The 23,029-nt window shown below is 44.1% G+C and overlaps 1 protein-coding gene across 2 annotated transcripts in view; it reads right to left on the bottom strand.

The window, feature by feature from the left end:
- amot (angiomotin) overlaps nt 1-23,029 on the bottom strand; it is a 138,095-nt gene that overhangs the window by 38,278 nt on the left and 76,788 nt on the right. For both annotated transcript variants that reach the window (XM_070882741.1, XM_070882742.1), the window contains exons 6-7: nt 7,707-8,013; nt 2,972-3,116 (exon numbers count right to left, since the gene is read on the bottom strand). In XM_070882741.1, the coding sequence (XP_070738842.1) occupies nt 2,972-3,116; nt 7,707-8,013 (452 nt within the window). The remainder of the gene's footprint in view (nt 1-2,971; nt 3,117-7,706; nt 8,014-23,029) is intronic.

The raw sequence follows: 23,029 nt of genomic DNA, 5'->3' as shown, positions 1-23,029 counted from the left end.
TTTGCAATATCGCTAGTGCAGGTTTACTAAAAATCATTTATATTAACTTACAGAAGAATTATTACACATGTTTTCACTTGTCTAAATTACTGAATACCAGTCCTATGAGCTCATCTGAAAATCTAGTTCATGTCCTGCACAACTTCATTCTTTCACACACTGCCCCTTCTGACCTACTTGCAGTATTTGTCATTTCGCTTTCCAATTCTTTTATCTCAAATCTTTTGTATATATTATTTTTATAGTGCTTTTTAAGTGCTACTCAAAATTCTATTCTATCTATCCATCATTGCGTCACAGTGTATGTGACATAAACAAAGCATTAATTTCAAAGTATAGCACCATGTAGGTAAGGAAAGTGTTGCTTTATAACAGCTAAAATACAATAATGTCTTAATCCATGCAAAACACTGAAGTAGTAACGGAAGGAGCAGCAGAAACAAAGAGGGAAAAAAGCATGAGAATCAACCTTTGCAATTCTGACTGTTATACTATATATTTGTATCCTTCTTGACTTCTCTGCAACTTCCTCCAACCCCGGTGCCAGCATGTATACCCCTTGCTCTGACTCTGGCATTCTTTGCAGCCTCCCTTCCCTTCACTTTCATGACAAAGCCTTCCGCTTTCTTAATCCAACAATCAGGAGCACTCCTAAACTGTGCTACCTTCCTCTGCAATCTTCAAAATTCTTCTCCAAACCTACCTCTAACTAAACGTTTTGGTAACTTCTAATTCATTTTGGTATCAGTTTTCACCTTTGTGAAGCGCCTTAGCACCCTTTATATAATGAAATCTAAGCAAATGCAATTTGTTATTGTTGAGGGAAAAGGGAAGCTACGACAGGAGGAGAAAAGGCTCAGGAGAACACGACTGGGGGAAAGTACACATGCAAGGGAAAGAGCAAAAGCAAATAGAGCATGGACAAGTGCAAGGAGGGAAAATGAAGTTCACAAGAGCAATGAGGGAAAAAAGAGCAATGAGGGAAAAAAGAACACACATAGATGAGCTGAGTCATCTGACCCATCTTAGTTCATCCATCCAGAAAGATTCTCAGTCATCAACCACCATCAAAGCATCCGATTTTTAAAATGCTTCCATGGTTTTTGCCTCCACTACTCTATCTGGAGGTCCAATCCATATGTTGATCACTATGTGCAAAACAATTTCCTGACATTCGCCCTAAATTTGCTTTTCACTAGTTTGACCCCGTGTTCTACATTCACAGTTTAGTTTGAGTGCAAGAAGGGAAATTACAGTGCACACACAAGTACTAGGGGACCGAGAGTCTAGTGAGAAGGAGGAACTGAAGGATATCCTTATTAGATGAGAAATTGTATTAAGGAAATTGATGGGATTAAAGGCTGATAAATCCCCGAGGCCTGATACTCAGCATCCCAGAGTACTTAAGGAAGTGGCCCTAGAAATACTGGATGCATTGGGGATCATTTTCCAACAGTCTATCGACTCTGGATCAGTTCCTATGGACTGGAAGGTAGCTAATGTAACACCACTTTTTAAGAAAGGAGGGAGTGAGAAAACGGGTAATTATAGACCGGTTAGCCTGACATCAGTAGTGGGGAAAATGTTGGAATCAATTATTAAAGATGAAATTATTCGGAAAGCAGTGACAGGATCGGTCCAAGTCAGCGTGGATTTATGAAAGGGAAATCATGCTTGACAAATCTTCTGGATTTTTTTGAGGATGTAACTAGTAGAGTGGACAAGGAAGAACCTGTGGATGTGGTGTATTTGGACTTTCAAAAGGCTTTGGACAAGGTTCCACACAAGAGATTGGTGTGCAAAATTAAAACATATGGTATTGGGGGTAATGTACTGACGTGGATAGAGAACTGGTTGGCAGACAGTAGGCAGAGAGTCGGAATAAACGGGTCCTTTTCAGAATGGCAGGCAGTGACTAGTGGGGTGCCGCAGGGCTCAGTGCTGGGACCCCAGCTATTTACAATATACGTTAATGATTTGGATGAAGGAATTGAGTGTAATATTTCCAAGTTTGCAGATGACACTAAACTGGGTGGCGGTGTGAGCTGTGAGGAGGACGCTAAGAGGCTGCAGAGTGACTTGGACAGGTTAGGTGAATGGGCAAATGCATGGCAGATGCAGTATAATGTGGATAAATGTGAGGTTATCCACTTTGGGGGCAAAAACACAAAGGCAGAATATTATCTGAATGGCGGCAGATTAGGAAAAGGGCGGTGCAACGAGACCTGAGCGTCATGGTACATCAGTCATTGAAAGTTGGCATGCAGGTAAAGCAGGCGATGAAGAAGGCAAATGATAATTTGGCCTTCACAGCTCGGGGATTTGAGTATAGGAGCAGGGAGGTCTTACTGCAGTTGCACAGGGGCTTGGTGAGGCCCCATCTGGAATATTGTGTTCAGTTTTGGTCTCCTAATCTGAGGAAGGACGTACTTGCTATTGAGGGAGTGCAGAGAAGGTTCACCAGACTGATTCCCGGGATGGCTGGACTGACATATAAGGAGAGACTGGATCGGCTGGGCCTTTATTCACTGGAGTTCAGAAGGATGAGAGGGGATCTCATAGAAACATATACAATTCTGATGGGACTGGACAGGTTAGATGCAGAAAGAATGTTCCCAATGTTGGGGAAGTCCAGAACCAGGGGACACAGTCTAAGGATAAGAGGTAAGCCAGTTAGGACTGAGATGAAGAGAAACTTCTTCACTCAGAGAGTTGTTAACCTGTGGAATCCCCTGCCGCAGAGAGTTGTTGATGCCAGTTCATTGGATATATTCAAGAGGGAGTTAGATATGGCGCTTACGGCTAAAGGAATCAAGGGGTATGGAGAGAAAGCAGGAAAGGGGTACTGAGGTGAATAATCAGCCATGATCTTATTGAATGGTGGTGCAGGCTCGAAGGGCCAAATGGCCTACTCCTGCACCTATTTTCATCATTTATTCTATTCCTATTGAAGCACAAAGACATGTTTTACCTCTTAGATCTCGATTAAAGTCATGAAGTCTGCGGATTTCTCCTTCTAACTTGTTCCTCATGGCTTTCTCCAAGGCCTCCTTCTTGGAAGAAGACTTCACAAGGTTTTCGTAAGCTTCAGAAACCCGCTCGATTTCCATCTCCAGCTGCAACAAGAGAAAAATGTTACACTAAACTCCTTCTCCAGTGCCTGAAGCAGTAAATCCATAGCATACGTTATGATACATTCTGGGGCTCGCAATCTAAACCAAAAACAGTGCTGCAGCTGGATGCTGGGCAAAAGATACTGAAACCAGCATCTTTGCCCAGTTCAAGATAAGTACAGCAATTGTACTGCTGATTGGAGCTGATTTTGGAGCTGTTCTAATTCTCAAAGTGTAGTATGTTGAGGATATCAAAGAGGCATTAGCACATTACAACATTTAAATCATAGGTTTTGAACTGGAGTCCTCGAGTATATCCCAGGGGACTACGAAATCAGATCTCTGTTAGCCTGTTATCAAATTTCTGAATTTGTTGACTCACTAGCACGTTATTTCCGTTGAAAATACTTTCTGCAATAATAGTACTGTTTTCCTTTGGATAGCTGATACCATCTTCCAGAAATTAAAACAAGAGGTTCTTAGAGTGTGTCAATATCTCCAGGGAGCACTGCAGATGGAAAAGCTTGTAAATCAATGTATATACCAGTCAGTGCTGCAGCTATCAATATAACGAGACACAGAAATTGTGGACTTTCACTTTTTTAAGGCAGGAACCGTACCTTTATTTAAAAAATTGGGACGTGGGTGGCACTGGCAAAGCTGCCTTTATTTACCATCCTTAGCTGCAGTGAGAAGATGGTGGAAGGACAGTTATAGAGCTTAAAGAGTCAACAACAGTGTGGGACTGGAGTCATGTGAAGCCAGACCAGGTAGGGGTGCTAAGTTCCCTCCCTGAAGGATGTTAAGGAACCAGTCGGGTTTTTGACAATAATCCGGGAGCTTTTCATGGTCACTTTTTTCTGGTGTTGGCCCCCAAATTATCAGATTTATTGAGTTCAATTTCACAACGTGCTCTGGTAGATCTCAACTTATGACCTCGTTGAGTCGCATAACCATTAGGCTACTAGAGAATTAAATGAATGAAGTTCATTGTAGAGAGGATTGCACAGGATCTATGGAAGAAATAGGCTGAATGGGTTTTCCCACCAAAATAACCACCACTCTAATTCATATCAGAATTACTTCCTCCTCCTTTTTTCAGCCATCCATACTATTCACAAGCTAGATGTCAAACGTCAAATCAGCAAGAGGAGATGATAGACAACAGTCGGGATTAATTTGCTGATTGATTTTCCCTATCTTTTCCTTGCTTTCTTCTCAGGAGATTTATTTCTCTGTTGGGTCCTCTCCCCAACAGCTCAACTGAGATGAGAAATATAATTTACTTCTCATGGCTGGAGTGCTTAAAACTCATTCCGCATTCATATCTACTCACTCCACTATGCACTGGTGCAATCAGCCACACCTCGTTTCTCCCCAGCTCACGTCATAGTCTACATATTCACCTTGGGCTGTCCTGCTCAAGCCGGCTCTCTCAGGGGAGCACACATGGCTCTGATGTTCCTCCCACCTCCAGCAACTCTGCCTTAAGTCTAGAAAAAGTTTGCCTCCAATAAAAGAAAGGTAGGCAGAAACAAATAACCCACTGGGTAGATAACAATGCCAACACAAAGTGCCTCTGCCTCACTACCTCAGTCTATGCTCGCAGTTCAATGGGTCAAATTGGTCATGATAGCTGCCAGCTGTTACTGGAGCCCCACACCTCCAACTACTGAGACTTTGATGCGTATTCATGCTGTGATCAAGAGCATGGTGGCAATGTTGAGTTGTACTGTTCACCATGCTGCGGTGAGGAGATTCTAGTACTTGCTGTCCAACTAATGTGAACTCATACCTGCACTTGTCAGTTGCCTAACAATCAACTCGTGACTACTCTTTTGGAAGGAGGTAAAAGGGATGAGGGGAGACAAGCAGGGTCTCTTTAGGGTCAATGTAGCTCCAAGGTGACGCGCCTACTGATGAAAATTCAGAACCAAATTGTAAGAGAAATTTGGCATTAGGGGTACCAGCGGGACAAGGGTTAAAGTGCTGGTTCCTGCACCGACCCATAAGGAGGTAAAAGGCCTCTCTTCGGCCTTGTACCAAGGCTCCAGAAGTTATTAATTCAATAATATTCCGACAGGATACGATGTGAGAACCTAAACAGAGATTGATAAGACCTTGCGAAGAGGCTCGAGGCAGACTCTCAGGCATCAAGGAGAATCAACAAATTCTGACCTAATGAAGTCATTCTAGTCATGGCCTAAGGTGGTTACGAGGGTCTTGACCTGTCAATCTAAAGTAGCACTGATAAGGTAGTCCAATTAGAGAAGTAGCACTGATAAGGTAGTCCAATTAGAGATCTAGGGAGGTCTTACCAGGGAACGGAGGGGTTTTTAAAATGTATAAAAGTTGTATGATTGTGCTGTTCGGAGAGCATCTCCACTCACAGGCGGCTGTGATGAGAGGTGTTCCCGGACGTTCGTAATAGAAACATAGAAACATAGAAAATAGGTGCAGGAGTAGGCCATTCGGCCCTTCGAGCCTGCACCACCATTCAATGAGTTCATGGCTGAACATGCAACTTCAGTACCCCATTCCTGCTTTCTCACCATACCCCTTGATTCCCCTAGTAGTAAGGACTTCATCTAACTCCTTTTTGAATATATTTAGTGAATTGGCCTCAACAACTTTCTGTGGTAGAGAATTCCACAGGTTCACCACTCTCTGGGTGAAGAAATTCCTCCTCATCTCAGTCCTAAATGGCTTCCCCCTTATCCTTAGACTGTGTCCCCTGGTTCTGGACTTCCCCAACATTGGGAACATTCTTCCTGCATCTAACCTGTCTAACCCCGTCAGAATTTTAAACGTTTCTATGAGGTCCCCTCTCATTCTTCTGAACTCCAGTGAATACAAGCCCAGTCGATCAGTCTTTCTTGATAGGTCAGTCCCGCCATCCCGGGAATCAGTCTGGTGAACCTTCGCTGCACTCCCTCAATAGCAAGAATGTCCTTCCTCAGGTTAGGAGACCAAAACTGTACACAATACTCCAGGTGTGGCCTCACCAAGGCCCTGTACAATTGTAGCAACACCTCCCTGCCCCTGTACTCAAATCCCCTCGCTATGAAGGCCAACATGCCATTTGCTTTCTTAACCGTCTGCTGTACCTGCATGCCAACCTTCAATGACTGATGTACCATGACACCCAGGTCTCTTTGCACCTCCCCTTTTCCTAATCTGTCACCATTCAGATAATAGTCTGTCTCTCTGTTTTTACCACCAAAGTGGATAACCTCACATTTATCCACATTATACTTCATCTGCCATGCATTTGCCCACTCACCTAACCTATCCAAGTTGCTCTGCAGCCTCATAGCATCCTCCTCGCAGCTCACACTGCCACCCAACTTAGTGTCATCCTTGCCATTCGTCTCTATCTGCTAACTCCGGGGGCTGTTACGCGGGTTGGGGCACGTGTCGACCCTCTATATCAGGGGGCCCGCTCGTGGGAGGAGAAGCCTTCCCATTTTCCTCTACAAAGTCAACCCTTATGTAGTAGACTTGCTAATCCAATAGCTGGACCAGGCAGTTCCATAGTACTACAGAGCATAATGACTGGCCAGCTATCTTGGCTCATTAATGGAAGCTGGAGGAGCAGACTGCTCAAGCGAGACTGGGACTCTTTCCATTTGGCTCCAAATAAACCTGCAAACCAATAACCTGACAGGCTATCCTAGCAGAACAAGCAATTAGAAGCTTTGTACTGATCAACTGTGCGGTTTTAGCTGGTTAAACGCAACAGCCCCTCACCTACTCCAACATACTTTTGGGTGCCTAAGCTTTGGCTCTACCAATGTGCACCCAAGCTCTCTGGACTCACATAAGTGAGGTGTGTCATTATGTGGAGACTATGTGCTCTCGTTGCATCAGAAAATTCTACATGTGTGGATTTCTCAGTAGTTTGATTTGGAAACTCAAGTAATACGAGAGGTAAGACACAACTGACAAAAAATAACAGTGGTTGTATTTTGAATTTGATTTTGATTGGTCATTTTGGTGCAATGAGATCACTACCTACACCAACCACCAAAGAAAACAATTACAGACTACTTTACAACCATCACACCCTTGGACACAAAACATATATATTAGATTAGTAATATGTCATGCAATATGACATGTGCTTATCAAGGTGAGGATGTCAATGGTCAGGATTTAAACATTTTCCTACACTTTGCACCCAATGTAACTTTCAAGCATTTCCATGTCAGGTATTGCATTAGAGGTTGTGGGTTTACCTTTTCTTTACCTTAACGATGTGCATCAACCCCATCTCCAGAAAAAGCACTCTTACCGCATCTCCTTTTCTAGCTAGTCTTGTTAGTTTAGTGCCAATTTAAGGACAGTTTCATTGTATAGACTTGTGCCCACCAGGATTGGCCCAAGACCACTTAATTTAAATGACTCTGATAAATGGTAGGCTTTATTCCCATTACTGAAGGATGATTTTGGACTCAGCCCCAAAGGTGAAAGGACAATATCGTAACCTACCTAGTTACAAAATCCTCTTGGAGGGAGCTTATGATATAATAAGAAAATAATTAGTCATTTATGCTACCTGTCGTGTAAATGCTGCTAACAGAACATTTTTACCTTCTGCAATTTAGCCACTTTGTCATAGTATCCCTCGAGCTCCTGTCGAAGAGCACGATTTTCCTCTGACAAGATTTCAACCATCTGCTGAGCTCGCAAGACAATGGCCAATGGGTCTCCCTGGAATTGCTGATGCAGGTGGCTTGAAAAGGGGGCCTGTTGGGGCTGGGCAGCTGTCAACATTGGTGAGGGTGGTGGCTGCATCACAGACACAGACCCCATTGATGTCTGAGATGATGATGGGCTGTGCTGATAGGTTCGCTGTTGTAACTGCAATTGCTGAAATATCGGTCCCTCTTGAGTTTGCCTGTTAATACAAAAGAGATTACTCACTGTAGATAACAATGAATAGACATAGTACAGATATCAGATTGTGAACTTATTGCAGTCTACTATAAAGGGAGCAGTCTGGTCATGGAACCTAGCAGTCTGCACCGTCCTGCCATTAGTCTCATCACATGGAATTAAGTTAAATAAAAATCAGAAAAATGTTTCAAAGAAAGCAGCTGCAAGAATGGTAGTCTTCCATCCTATAGTATAGCATTTCCCCACCTAACAGATGGACACTGATTCAATAGGAGGTCTGGGAAGGCCACCTCTCATCCAAATCAGAAGTGCACCGTCACGAGATTCAGTTCTTCTGAAGCATCACTTTTTCCTGCTAATCTAATATGACTCCCAATCGAATGACTTTCTTTTTATGTTTGCTTAGTATGAGTAATTGAAATAGAAAATAGTGGCTACAGTGGTGAAATTTCCCAAATAAGAACATAAACATAAGAATTAGGAACAGGAGTAGGCCATCTAGCCCCTCGAGCCTGCTCCACCATTCAACAAGATCATGGATGATCTGGCCATGGACTCGGCTCCACTTACCCACCCGCTCCCCGTAACCCTTAATTCCCTTATTGGTTAAAAATCTATCTATCTGTGACTTGAATACATTCAATGAGCTAGCCTCAACTGCTTTCTTGGGCAGAGAATTCCACAGATTCACAACCCTCTGGGAGAAGAAATTCCTTCTCAACTCGGTTTTAAATTGGCTCCCCCGTATTTTGAGGCTGTGCCCCCTAGTTCTAGTCTCCCCGACCAGTGGAAACAACCTCTCTGCCTCTATCTTGTCTATCCCTTTCATTATTTCAAATGTTTCTATACGATCAGCCCTCATCCTTCTGAACTCCAACGAGTAAAGATCCAGTCTACTCAATCTATCATCATAAGGTAACCCCCTCATCTCCGGAATCAGCCTAGTGAATCGTCTCTGTACCCCCTCCAAAGCTAGTATATCCTTCCTTAAGTAAGACAACCAAAACTGCACGCAGTACTCCAGGTGCGGCCTCACCAATACCCTATACAGTTGCAACAGGACCTCCCTGCTTTTGTACTCCATCCCTCTCGCAATGAAGGCCAACATTCCATTCGCCTTCCTGATTACCTGCTGCACCTGCAAACTAACTTTTTTGGGGATTCATGCACAAGGACGGGGCCGGCGCCTCACAACTTGAGCCGCCTCGGGGAAATCCCCTCCGTGCCTTTCAGTTCCGCGCGGAGGGGTTTCTTGTACGGGCTGCTCCTGCACACTCTCAACTTTGCCATCCTCGCCTGCCGTCCGGACACGCCATGGCGTACCATCTTGCCGTCCGGAGGAGGCGGGGGTCCCCGATGGAGGGCACTCTACGCAGGGGTCCTCCCACTATTCATCGGGGACTTGGCCTGGAGGGTGGTGCACGGAGCAGTGCCGTGCAACAAATTTTTAAGCCGGTTCACGGACTCCCAGGCCGCCTGCAATTTCTGCGGTCTGGAGGAGTCCGTGTTCCATGTTTTTATTGAGTGCACGAGGTTGCAGCCCCTGTTCCATTATTTGAAGGGGCTGCTCCTGAAATTCTGGCTGCACTTCAGTCCCACTCTCCTGATCTTTGGGCATCCTGTGCGGAGGGGAGCGGGTAGGTTCGAGGGCCTCCTCGTAGGACTGCTCCTGGGCACGGCCAAGGGTGCCATCAGCCGATCCAGGCAGCGGGCGGTCAAGGGGGTCGTTCAACCTGACTGCCTGCCTCTCTTCCGCTCTTACATCCGGTCCAGGGTGTCCTTGGAGATGGAGCACGCGGTGTCCACCGGTACGCTCGCGGCCTTCCGCGAGAGGTGGGCACCGGAGGGACTGGAGTGCATCATCACGCCCGGCAACCAAATTTTAATTTGATTTTACGTTTTAAAGTTTAATTTGTTTTAATTGCTGGTGCTTTTAGTGTCCCCTTCCCTTTTATAGGGGGCACTGGGGAAAAAAGGTGATTTTAGTGCCCAAAAAAAAACAAAAAAAAAGAAAAACACAAAAAAAAACAAAGAAAAAAAAAAAGGGCCTTGTAAATGTCTGGTGTGTCATCCAGGTCGGGTGGCACGGTTTAATGTTTTATGTTTTATAGGTAGACTCTAAAAGAGTTTCATGCACAAGGACCCCCAGGTCCCTCTGCACCACAGCATGTTGTAATTTCTCCCCATTCAAATAATATTCCCTTTTACTGTTTTTTTTCCCAAGGTGGATGACCTCACACTTTCCGACATTGTGGACTAGTAAAACAAGTACATTAAACTTGTGGTTTAAAAAAAAAAACACCAATGGGTGTATTGCAGGCAAACAACCAAACATTATGGTTTGCTTCTTTACACTGATTGGCGCAGTTATGACCTCAGCCCTCCAGCTACTGTCAATCAGAGCATTTTTCCCATCAACATAATAAAATATCTTTAGGGCTCAGTCATCTGAAGCAATGCTGAAAAGAATTGCACCTGCTGACTTGTCTGAAACAAACAGGTATTGGCAAGGTTGAAAAACAAACTTGCCAGGTTTCAAGCACTCTGCCTCCTTCTATCCCAGATTCTTCATAATTTCTTTGTCTGATTAATTGCTATGGAACATTTATACAGGTACTTGTAATGCAGCCCGGGGCCACTTGTGATCCACTGCTCCCCCCTTCCCAGTTGCCCTACAAAGCAACTATCTGGCACTGTCACATGGTGGAACATCACCGAGTACTTCATAAGGAAAAGCAGAGACACTGACTGGGTGAAGAATAATTGCATGGGGCAGGACCAACGGCAAAGTTACAGCAATAAATTTTGTTAGAGGTTTTTGAAGGATGGAAGATAGGAATATAAAAATATAGGAACAGAACTAGGCCTGTCAGCCGCTGGAGCCTATTCCGCCATTCTATTAGATCACGGCTGATCTTTACCTTAATTCCATTTACCCACCTTTGCTTTATATGCCTTGACCCTTACCAAACAAAAATCTATTAATCTTGGTCTTGAAAATTTCAATTGACCAAATTATTGGAAAAAATTCTGAAGGACAGGATAAATCTTCATTTAAAAAGACACGGATCTATCAAGGACACTCAGCATGGATTTGTTAAAGGAAGGTCGTGTCTGACTAACTTGATTTAATTTTTTGAGATGGTAACAAGGAGAGTCGATGAGGGTAGTGCATTTGATGTAGTGTATATGGATTTTAGCAAGGCTTTCGATAAGATCCTACATGGCAGACTGGTCACGAAAGTAAAAGCCCATGGGATCCAGGGCAAAGTGGCAAGTTGGATCCAAAATTGGCTCAGAGGCAGGAAGCAGAGGGTGTTGGTTGATGGGATATTTTTGTAATTGGAAGGCTGTTTCCAGTGGGGTTCCACAGGGCTCAGTACTGGGTCCCTTGCTTTTTATGGTATACATCAATTATTTAGACTTGAATGTAGGGGGTATGATTAAGAAATTTGCAGATAATACTGTGTGGTTGATAATGAAGAAGAAAGCTGTAGACTGCAGGAAGATATCAATGAACTGGTCAGGTGGGCAGAACAGTGGCAAATGGAATTCAATCCAGAGAAGTGTGAGGTAATGCATTTGGGGAGAGCTAACAAGGCAAGGGAATACACGTTAAATGGTAGGACACTGAGAAGTGTAGAAGAACAAAGGAACCTTGGAGTGCAGGTCCACAGATCTCTGAAGGTAGGTCAGGTAGATAAGATGTTAAGAAGGCATACGGAATACTTGCCTTTAGTGGCATAGAATACAAGAGCTTGAACTGTATACAACACAAGTTAGGTCACAGCTAGAGTACTGCGTGCAGTTCTGATCACCACATTACAGGAAAGGTGTGATTGCACTAGAGAGGGTACAGAGGAGATTTACGAGGATGTTGCCTGGACTGGAGAATTTTAGTTATGGGGAAAGAGTTTGTTTTCTTTGGAACAGAGGAGGCGGAGAGGAGACCTTATTGAGGTGTATAAAATTATGAGAGGCCTAGATATAGTGGATAGGATGGACCTATTTCCCTTAGCAGAGGGGTCAAGAACCAGGGGGCGTAGATTTAAAGTAATTGGTAGGAGGTTTAGAGGGGATTTGAGGGGAAACTTCTTCAACCAGAGGGTTGTGAGGGTCTGGAACTCACTGCCTGAAAGGGTGGTAGTTGCTGAAACCCTCACCACATGTAAAAAGTACTTAGATGTGCACTTAAAGTGCCGTAACCTATAGGGCTACGGACCAAGAGCTGGACTTCGGTGCTCTACTCAATCTCAACCCAAGCATTAAACCTTACGAAGACCACCTACTTTCATTTTTGCAGTATTACCAATGTATAACAACACTTGCATTTATATAGCACCTTTAATGTAGAAAAATGTCCCAAGGCGCTTCTTAGAAGTGCAACCAGACAAAAATGAATGCCTAGGCAAAGGTTGAAATATTAGGAGGGTTGACTAAAAGCTTGGTCAAAAAGGTTGGCTTTAAGAGAGTCTTAAACTAGGATAACAATGGAAAGGCAGAGAGATTTAGAGAGAGAATTCCAGAGCCTTGGGCCTAGACAGCAGAAGGCGCAGCTTCCAATGGTGCAGTGAAAGGAGCGGTGGGGCTGTACATAAGGCCAGAGCTGGAGGAACATCATCCTCAGACAGTTGTAGGGCTGGAAAAGGTTATAGAGATAGGTAGTGGCAATGAATTTTAAAAATATGAAAATTTTAAACATGAGGCATTGAGGGAATGGGAACCAACGTAGATCAGTGAGAAAAGGGGTGATGGGTTAGCACATCACCCCTTTTAGGATAGGATACGGATAGCAGAGTTTTCGATGAGCTGATATTTATGGCTGGCGAATGATGGCAGGCCGGCCAGGAGAGCAGTGGAATTGTTGAGTCTGGAGTGGGACAAAGGCATGGATGAGGGATTCAGCTGCCAATGAGCTGAGACGGACCAAGGACAGCCAAAGTTACGGAGTTAGAAGGAGGTGGTCTTTGTGATGGAGATAATATGGTCACAGAAGCTCAGCTTGGGGTCAAATAGGATGTTGAGGTTTCAACAGTCTGGTTCAGCCTGAAACACTGACCAGGAAGGAAATGGAATTGGTGATGAGGGTACAGAATTTGTGGCAGGGGCTAAAGATGCTGGCTTCAGTATTCCCAATGTTTAACCAGAAGAAATTGGGCTCTTCTAGAACTGGATGTCAGACGAGCAGTTTGATGACAGAGTCAGTTGCTGGGTTACGGTAAGCAACGGAGAGGTAGAGTTGGATGTCAGCAGTATACATGTGGAACCTGACCTCATGTCCTCGAATGATGTCGCCAAGAGGCAATATGATGAGGAAGATGAGGAGGCCAAGGATAGATCTTCGGGGGATTCAAAAGGTAATGGTCTAAGGTGGGAGAAGAAGACAGTGCAGGTGATGCTCTGGTTATGACTGGATAGGTAAGAGTGATACCATGGAAGGACAGTCCCACTGATGTGGACAATGAAGAAGAAGCGTTGAAGGAAGATGTGGCTATGTCAAAGGCTGCAGAGATCAAGAAGAATGAGAAGACATAGTGCATCACGGACACACTGTACTTTCTGACTTTGGTTAGAACCATTTCAGTGCCCTCCACTCTTCTGACTAGTTAATTGTGTAACCTTTGCTCCAGCAGTCCTAGAAGAGCCATCAGCAAAAACCCCTTTGCACTATGGAAGCCTATCCCTATATAGCAAGGCATATCTCTTCCCACTTAAAAGCTACCACTTTGACTGATTTCAGATACCCCCAATTCCCTTCCTCTTCCTGCTTGAGCACTCATGCCCCATGTATTAGGCCTCGAGACATTTTACGGTAAAGACACTACAAAAGAACAAGTAGTAGTAGCAATAGTAGTACTAATAGTAGCAGTAGTAGTAGCAGCAGTTATGTACAACATAAGTAACTATACAATACATGGTTAGAAATTTCCCACAGTCTTTGCTGATGTCTCTACAGCCTGTGTGTAGTTTATCTGGAAGAAGAATAGCCCATCCCTGGGAAATTTATTTTTATAAAACAATTGCTTGTTGGAGTTGAATTCGACTTATCCCAGCATAGAACTGAAGAGGATGTTGAAGGGTACTTTAAACAACAACAAAAAAAGTTATTGTGTCTGAGTTCCTGATCCCAACTGTGTCATCAGGGGAAGGCACCAAGTGGAGACCAGGTGTTTCCCTGCAGGAAGGAAAGGAGGAGAGAAACAATAATTCAGATCATGAGTCGGGCACAGTAGTGCACTTCCGCATACTTGTTCAAGAGGAGTATGGATAGATGGCTTGGGAGCAGGTTGTCCACTAGACAGAAAAAGATTGGAGGAAGGTAATAATTAAATGCTGTGTGCCAGTTTATAATAGATTTAAGCACAAATGAATTCTCAAATTATTTTCAATGTACCAAGGCCATTATGCCTTTGTGACATGCTGCAAACCAACTGCACAAGAATTCTTAAATATTCTCATTTATATTATTATTTGAAATATCAGCTCTTGATCAGAGTGACAAGCATAAGATGCAATCCCCAGAGTCCATGGAGACTGAATGAGCTTGGATTAGGTCAGATAAATTTGTTTTTGTCTGATTCTCTAGTTCTCTCCCCTCCGGTACTGACTCCCTCTGCCTCAAACCTGCAGTCATCACCCTTCTCCTCAAAAAAACAACCCTCGACCTCTCCATACTGGCAACCTACCACCCCATCTCCAAACTCCCTTTCCTCTCCAAAGTACTAGAACGAGTTGTCACCTCCCAAATCCATGCCCATCTTTCCCGCAAATCCCTCCAATCAAGTTTCTGCGCCTGCCACAGTACCGAAACGGCTCTCATCAAAGTCACAATTAACATCTTTTCTGACTGTGACAAAGGCATCCTTCTCCAATGCCTCTCCACCATCGTCCAGCTGGGTGGGACGGCACTCACCTGGTTCCATTCTTATCTATCTAATCGTAGCCAGAGAATCACCTGCAATGGCTTCTCTTCCCACCCCCACATTGCTACCTCTGGTGTCCCCAAGGATCTATCCTTGGCCCCCTCCTATTTCTCATCTACATGTTACTCCTTGGCGACATCATCTGAAAACACAGCGTACACTGATGGCACCCAGCTCTATCTCACTACTCATTCTCTCAACCCCTCCACAGTCTCTAAATTGTCAGACTACTTATCCGATATCCAGTTCTGGATGAGCAGAAATTTTCTCCAATTAAATATTGGGAAGACTGAAGCCATTGTTTTCAGTCCCCACCACAAACTCTGTTCCCTAGCCACTGACTCCACCCCTCTCCCCAACTTCTTTTCTGTTCGCAAACCTTGGTGTCATATTTGACCCTGAAATGAGCTTTCAACCACATATCCGCAGCATAACTAAGACTGCCTATTTCCACTTCCATAACATCGCCTGTCTCCGCCCTTGCCTCAGCTCCTCCGCTGCTGAAACCCTCATCCATGCCTTTGTTACCTGTAGACTTGACTATTCCAATGCACTCCTAGCTGGTCTCCCACATTCTACCCTATATAAATTAGAGGTGATCCAAAACTCGGCTGCCCATGTCCTAACTTGCACCAAGTCCCGCTCACCCATCACCCCTGTGCTCGCTGACCTACATTGGCTCCCGGTTAAGCAAACGGCTCGATTTCAAAATTCTCATCATGGTTTTCAAATCCCTCCATGGCCTCCCCCCTCCCCATCTCTGTAATCTCCTTCAGCCCCACAACCGTCCCCGCCCCCGAGATATCTGAGCTCCTCCAATTCTGTCCTCTTGAGCATCCCAGATTATAATCGCTCAACCATTGGTGGCTGTGCCTTCTGTTGCCTAGGTCCCAAACTCTGGAATTCCTTGCCTAAACCTCTCCACCTCTCTTTCCTCCTTCAAGACACGCCTTAAAACCTACCTCTCTGACCAAGCTTTGGGTCACCTGCTCTAATTTCCCCTTATGCGGCTCGGAGTCAAATGTTTTGTCTTATAATACTCCTGTGAAATGCCTTGGGACATTTCACTACATTAAAGGAACTATATAAATACAAGTTGTTGTTGATTAAAATTTCTAAGATTTAGACCTTTTTTTAAAATGTTTCCATTTTCAAAATGTTATCGGTCAACTCCCTGCACAAAATATATCGACAGCAAGAGCAAAATGCTAATTTCTACAATTTTCCCATTTACTTCATTTCCTCCTGCAAACAGATTCACCTTGACAAGTAAACATTCTTTATATACGAGCCTCAACAGTGAGTGTTTACTATCTGTTCGAATGTCAATGTTTTCAAGGGAAGACAATGGGTTTCCGAACCACTCTGGTCACGACCCTCCCTGACCTCTGGTAGTCCAGGAGATTTTATGCCAGTGAACAAAAAGCAAAATGGTGCAGATACTGAAAATCTGAAATAAAAACAGAAAATTCTGGAAACACGCAGCAGTTTAATCAGCATCTGTGGAAAGGGACCAGTCGACGTTTCAGGTTTGTATACCTTTTGTCAAGACTAGGTCACCCTTTGTCAGACTGAGTCTTGACAAATGGTCTGCACACCTGAAACGTTGACTTGTCCCTTCGCACAGATGCTGACGGACTTGCTCAGTGTTTCAAGCACTTTTTGTTTTTGAGATTATACCAGTGTTGCTCTCTAAATCACTCACTTACCCACCCTCCCAATCACACTCTGGGAAAGCTCCTCCCCCACAACGCAAGTAGAGACCAGGAACTCGGGGCTGAATTTTCAGTTTTTGGCGAAAATTGTAGTTTTCGCTGCACTACCATTTTTAGGCGTAACTTTCGGCCTTTACGTCTGTAAAGTCAGCGTTGCACAAGGATTCATGGTGCAAACTGCGAGTTTCCGCAACTTTAGTCCGAGGCCGGTAGCACTGCGAGAGGCGACTTGGGAGGGGGGAAATAACAAAAAAAAATTGCAAAAGTCATTCACAAAACCCTTACCTACTAAATCGCTGAAAAAGAATTAAAAAATAAAAACTTTAACTTACCTTTTTTGCAGGTCTTCATACTTACCGCTGCTGGCAGGGCTGCACCGACAGGTTTGACCCTGTCGGTATTCTGGGCGTGGCGGAGAGTGCCGAAAGTACAACGGTAACGCAATCCGCGGCGTTGCACGTCGTTTCACATCGGCGCATCTCTCCCCGGCGGTACTTGAAAGCGCCACCGCAAAGATCCCGAGGATCCCGCTGACCGGGTTTTCGCCGCAGAGGGTCAAATCGCAGCGAGAACCCGGTCACAAAGTAGACGAAAATTTAGCCCTATGAATCTATCCTTCAATTGTTAATGCACTCTGGTTGCAATCGTCCTAACTTGAAATTTGGTTGGGCAAGTCGCAACCCAGCTCCAACGGGTGCTGGCCTCCAGTTGGAATTGTTCCTCAATAGCATTAGAAACTGGCAATGTCACCGAGAGCAGCCACAAGGATTACTCAAGTGGGAATTGGAAATATTACACATCTGGTACAATGAAGGGAAGTGTTACTGTGAAATTGGGTCTAAGGCACATCGTCAGGAGAGGGTAGAAGGAGATTCACTCTGTTTTCCTGACCTGTCGTGCTAGATGTTGACAATGAAAGCCTGAAAGGGGAAACTGCTCCTCTCTCCAGCACTGACATTTCTCACCTTGGTGAACAAAAAATTATCAAAAAAGTCATGACACTTGTAATTGTAACAATAAAATGACATATTCTAATGTCAGCTGAGAGAGCAGAGGGGAAGCAGTTGGTGCCAACTCTCACACGTTTGTCAGAGGATGACACAGAACTGTTATGCTGTTAAAATGTACTTACATTTGCAGCTAACATTTGGCTCTGATTAAATGATTTTTATTTTTCTTGGATGTGACTACAGTACTACAGCAAAAACTGGATATAATTACTGGCATGGACTTACTGAAGATCTCAGTGAATAAGGCTGTGATCCATATGATAATGGATCATCAGATGACCCAAATCAAAGTAGACCTTCAGGATCCAATGCTCTACCTCACACACAAGCCCCAAAGAAGCTGCTGCTCTGCTGCCACACGGGGTTGTTACAGTCATAAAAGCTTCAAATATAATCAGTACATAGCAGATGAAAATGCCACATTTTATTTTCGCATTCCTGCCAAAATTTTCATAACTTACATCCCCCAAATATTAGAATACAGGATGGGCAGTAAAGGTGAGGTGCGGCAAAATTCTAAAGGGTCAATGTGTATTAAAAAGGCAAGCATAAAAGCTCGGTGCCTCAATGCAAGGAATATTCGGAACCCAGAAGAGGGCTCTGAGCTAGTTAGAGTGGGTGAGAGCTCAGATGAACAGGACCCCAAGAAAGAATGCAAAAGGCAGAAGGCAACAGAGCAGAGTAGCACTGGGGTAAGTGTAAACCACAAGGTGATAGGAAGGGACAATATGTATGAATATAAAGGGGCTGCAGGAGGGGTCAAAACTAAAAATCATGGTTTAAAAACTAGTATCAAAACATTCTACCTAAACGCACGCAGCATTCGAAATAAAGTAAATAAGTTGACGGCACAAATCATTACAAATGGGTATGATTTGGTGGCCATTACAGAAAAGTGGTTGCAGGGTGGCCAAGACTGGGAGTTAAACATACAGGGGTATCTGACAATTCGGAAAGATAGACAAGAAGGGAAAGGAGGTGGGGTAGCTCTGTTAATAAAGGATGATATCAGGGCAGTTGTGAGAGACGATATTGGCTCTAATGAACAAAATGTTGAATCATTGTGGGTGGAGATTAGAGATAGTAAGGGGAAAAAGTCACTGGTAGGCGTAGTTTACAGGCCCCCAAATAATAACTTCACGGTGGGGCAGGCAATAATCAAGGGAATAATGGAGGCATGTGAAAAAGGAACGGCAGTAATCATGGGGGATTTTAACCTACATATCGATTGGTCAAACCAAATCGCACGGGGTAGCCTTGAGGAGGAATTTATAGAATGCATACGGGATTGTTTCTTAAAACAGTATGTTACAGAACCTACAAGGGAGCAAGCTATCTTCGATCTGGTCCTGTGTAATGAGACAGGAATAACAAACGATCTCCGAATAAAAGATCCTCTCGGAAAGAGTGATCACAGTATGGTTGAATTTGTAATACAGATTGAGGGTGAGGAAGTAGTGTCTCAAACGAGCGTACTATGCTTAAACAAAGGGGACTACAGTGGGATGAGGGCAGAGTTGGCTAAAGTAGACTGGAAACACAGACTAAACGGTGGCACAATAGAGGAACAGTGGAGGACTTTTAAAGAGCTCTTTCATAGTGCTCAACAAAAATATATTCCAGTGACAAAGTAAGAGAAGGGATAACCAGCCGTGGATAACCAAGGAAATAAAGGAGAGTATCAAATTAAAGACCAATGCGTATAAGGTGGCCAAGGTTAGTGGGAAACTAGCAGATTGGGAAAATTTCAAACGACAGCAAAGAATGACTAAGAAAGCAATAAAGGAAAGATAAATTACGAAAGTAAACTTGCGCAAAACATAAAAACAGATAGTAAAAGCTTTTACCGTACCGATATATAAAACGGAAAAGAGTGACTAAAGTAAATGTTGGTCCTTTAGAAGATGAGAAGGGGGATTTAATAATGGGAAATGTGGAAATGGCTGAGACCTTAAACAATTATTTTGCTTCGGTCTTCACAGTGGAAGACACAAAAACCATGCCAAAAATTGCTGGTCACGGGAATGTGGGAAGGGAGAACCTTGAGATAATCACTATCACTAAGGGGGTAGTGCTGGACAGACTGATGGGACTCAAGATAGACAAGTCCCCTGGTCCTGATGAAATGCATCCCAGGGTATTAAAAGAGATGGCGGAAGTTATAGCAGATGCATTCGTTATAATCTACCAAAATTCTCTGGACTCTGGGGAGGTACCAGCAGATTGGAAAGCAGCTAATGTAACCCCTCTGTTTAAAAAAGGGGGCAGACAAAAGGCAGGTTAACGATAGGCCGGTTAGTTTAACATCTGTAGTGGGGAAAATGCTTGAAGCTATCATTAAGGGACATCGAGATAGGAATAGTGCAATCAAGCAGACACAACATGGATTCATGAAGGGGAAATCATGTTTAACTAATTTACTGGAATTCTTTGAGGATATAACGAGCATGGTGGATAGAGGTGTACCGATGGATGTGGTGTATTTAGATTTCCAAAAGGCATTCGATAAGGTGCCACACAAAAGGTTACTGCAGAAGATAAAGGTACGCAGAGTCAGAGGAAATGTATTAGCATGGATAGAGAATTGGCTGGCTAACAGAAAGCAGAAAGTCGGGATAAATGGGTCCTTTTCGGGTTGGAAATCGGTGGTTAGTGGTGTGCTACAGGGATCGGTGCTGGGACCACAACTGTTTACAATATACATACATGACCTGGAAGAGGGGACAGAGTGTAGTGTAACAAAATTTGCAGATGACACAAAATTAGTGGGAAAGCGGGTTGTGTAAAGGACACAGAGAGGCTGCAAAGAGATTTAGATAGGTTAAGCGAATGGGCTAAGGTTTGGCAGATGGAATACAATGTCGGAAAATGTGAGGTCATCCACCTTGGGGGAAAAAAACAGTAAAAGGGAATATTATTTGAATGGGGAAAAATTACAACATGCTGCGGTGCAGAGGGACCTGGGGGTCCTTGTGCATGAATCCCAAAAAGTTAGTTTGCAGGTGCAGCAGGTAATCAGGAAGGCGAATGGAATGTTGGCCTTCATTGTGAGAGGGATGGGGTACAAAAGCAGGGAGGTTCTGCTGCAACTGTATAGGGTATTGGTGAGGCCGCACCTGGAGTACTGCGTGTTGTTTAGGTCACCTTACTTAAGGAAGGATATACTAGCTTTGGAGGGGGTACAGAGATGATTCACTAGGCTGATTCCGGAGATGAGGGGGTTACCTTATGATGATAGACTGAGTAGACTGGGTCTTTACTCATTGGAGTTCAGAAGGATGAGGGGTGATCTTATCGAAACATTTAAAATAATGAAATGGATAGACAAGATAGAGGCAGAGAGGTTGTTTCCACTGGTCAGGGAGACTAGAACTAGGGGGCACAGCCACAAAATACGGGGGAGCCAATTTAAAACCGAGTTGAGAAGGAATTTCTTCTCCCAGAGGGTTGTGAATCTGTGGAATTCTCTGCCCAAGGAAGCAGTTGAGGCTAGCTCATTGAATGTATTCAAGTCACAGAGAGATAGATTTTTAACCAATAAGGGAATTAAGGGTTACGGGGAGCGGGCGGGTAAGTGGAGCTGAGTCCACGGCCAGATCATTCATGATCTTGTTGAATAGCGGAGCAGGCTCGAGGGGCTAGATGACCTACTCCTGTTCCTAATTCTTCTGCTCTGATGGTTTTGGTAAATACTTGGTGCTAATCAATGTGAGGGATATCCGTTCAGGATCCCTCTGGAAGTGTGCACATGTGTACAGCACCAGGTTTAACTGTAATGCCCGCATGCCCAACCAGCCCACAGTCAGTGGTTGTGGGGGTTTATTCTTGAAGAACATCCACCGAGCAAAGAAACTGAACGATTTCTGGCACCCGTTGAAACAGAGTCAAACCCTTCAAGAAGGAAAAGTAGTTTCATTTGTTGAATGAAGGCAATTTTGCACTTTGTGGAGGAGACGCTTGTTTTGACCGGTTAGAATCTGAGCAACATAACACAAGCTTATTTCTGCTACATCAAGTCAGACACAGAACAGAAAAAAAACTCAAAAACAAAGAAAAATTATTGAAAAAAGTAATGAAAAAAAACAAGGAACAAAGCCAGGTTTTCCCCTGCCAAGAACTACTCTCTCTTCTCCTCCCTCCCCCTCCACCCCCCCCCCCCACCACACCCCAGCCCCCCCACCCATCAATGTCACCGGCGAAATAACAGACAGGGACAGCACACAATGTAGCCCCAATACACCTGCCAGAGTGTGGAAACGTTGGGTTTGTAACTCTTCCAGATAAATATCAAAAGCACCCTTTTGACCTATCTTAGTTCATCCATCCAGAAATACATTAGTGTCCCCTTTGCCAGCCTCCCATCTTCCGTAAATTTGAGTTCATCCAAATCTCTGCTGCCAGCATCCCAAACTGCAACAAGTCCTGATCACCCATCAACCCATGCTCGCTGACCCACATTGCCTCCCAGTCCAGCATTGCCTTCAATTTAAAATTCCCATCTTCATGTTCAAATCCCTCCAGGGTCTTGCCCCTCCCCAACTCTGTAACTTCCTCCAGCTCTATAACCCTTCCAAGAGCTCTGCCTTCCTCCATTTTACGGCCTCTTATGTATATATTTTGTTGGATTGTCACCTGGTCTACTCGCGTGCATCTTCCAGCAGACTATTATGGAGCAGTATGGCCAGAAGTCTGTGACCAGGTCACAAGGCATACAATACATATGTATATATCTACACAAGCCAAGAAGGTTCCAGGTTTGATCCATGGTCTGTGATGAGTTAGCTATCTCAATCGGGGCAACAGTCAGGATGACCTCAACACCTTGTACTAGGGAGAAAGAATGAAAAAAAAATCACATAGGGCCCACATCTGATTGCTAACCAACAAACCCTGATGCAAAGTACGCATGAGAACAGGATTGGGCTCAGCTGTAATGCCACTATTTAGTTGAATAGCCTGCTGATAGTCATATTTTTAAAGTTCATATATGGAAAATGGCTACGAGAGCAAGACACTATACTTCACCATAAACCATCTTCATATTCAATATTTATTTTCTTATGTTCGAATGGAATAAAACTTGTATAGAACCTTGATTAGACCACACTTGGGAGTACTGTGCACAGTTCTGGTCTCCGTATTATAAGAATATAAGAAATAGGAACAGGAGTAGGCCATACGGCCCCTCAAGCCTGCTCCGCTATTCAATAAGATCGTGGCTGATCTGATCATGGACTCAGCTCCATCTCCCTGCCCGCTCCCCATAACCCCTTATTATTTAAGAAACTGTCTATTTCTGTCTTAAATTTATTCAATATCCCAGCTTTCACAACTCTCTGAGGCAGCGAACTGCACAGATTTACAACTCT

The sequence above is a fragment of the Pristiophorus japonicus genome, chromosome 6 (assembly GCF_044704955.1).
Source record: "Pristiophorus japonicus isolate sPriJap1 chromosome 6, sPriJap1.hap1, whole genome shotgun sequence".
NCBI lineage: Eukaryota > Metazoa > Chordata > Chondrichthyes > Pristiophoridae > Pristiophorus > Pristiophorus japonicus.
This window is presented reverse-complemented; position numbering and strand designations above follow the sequence as displayed.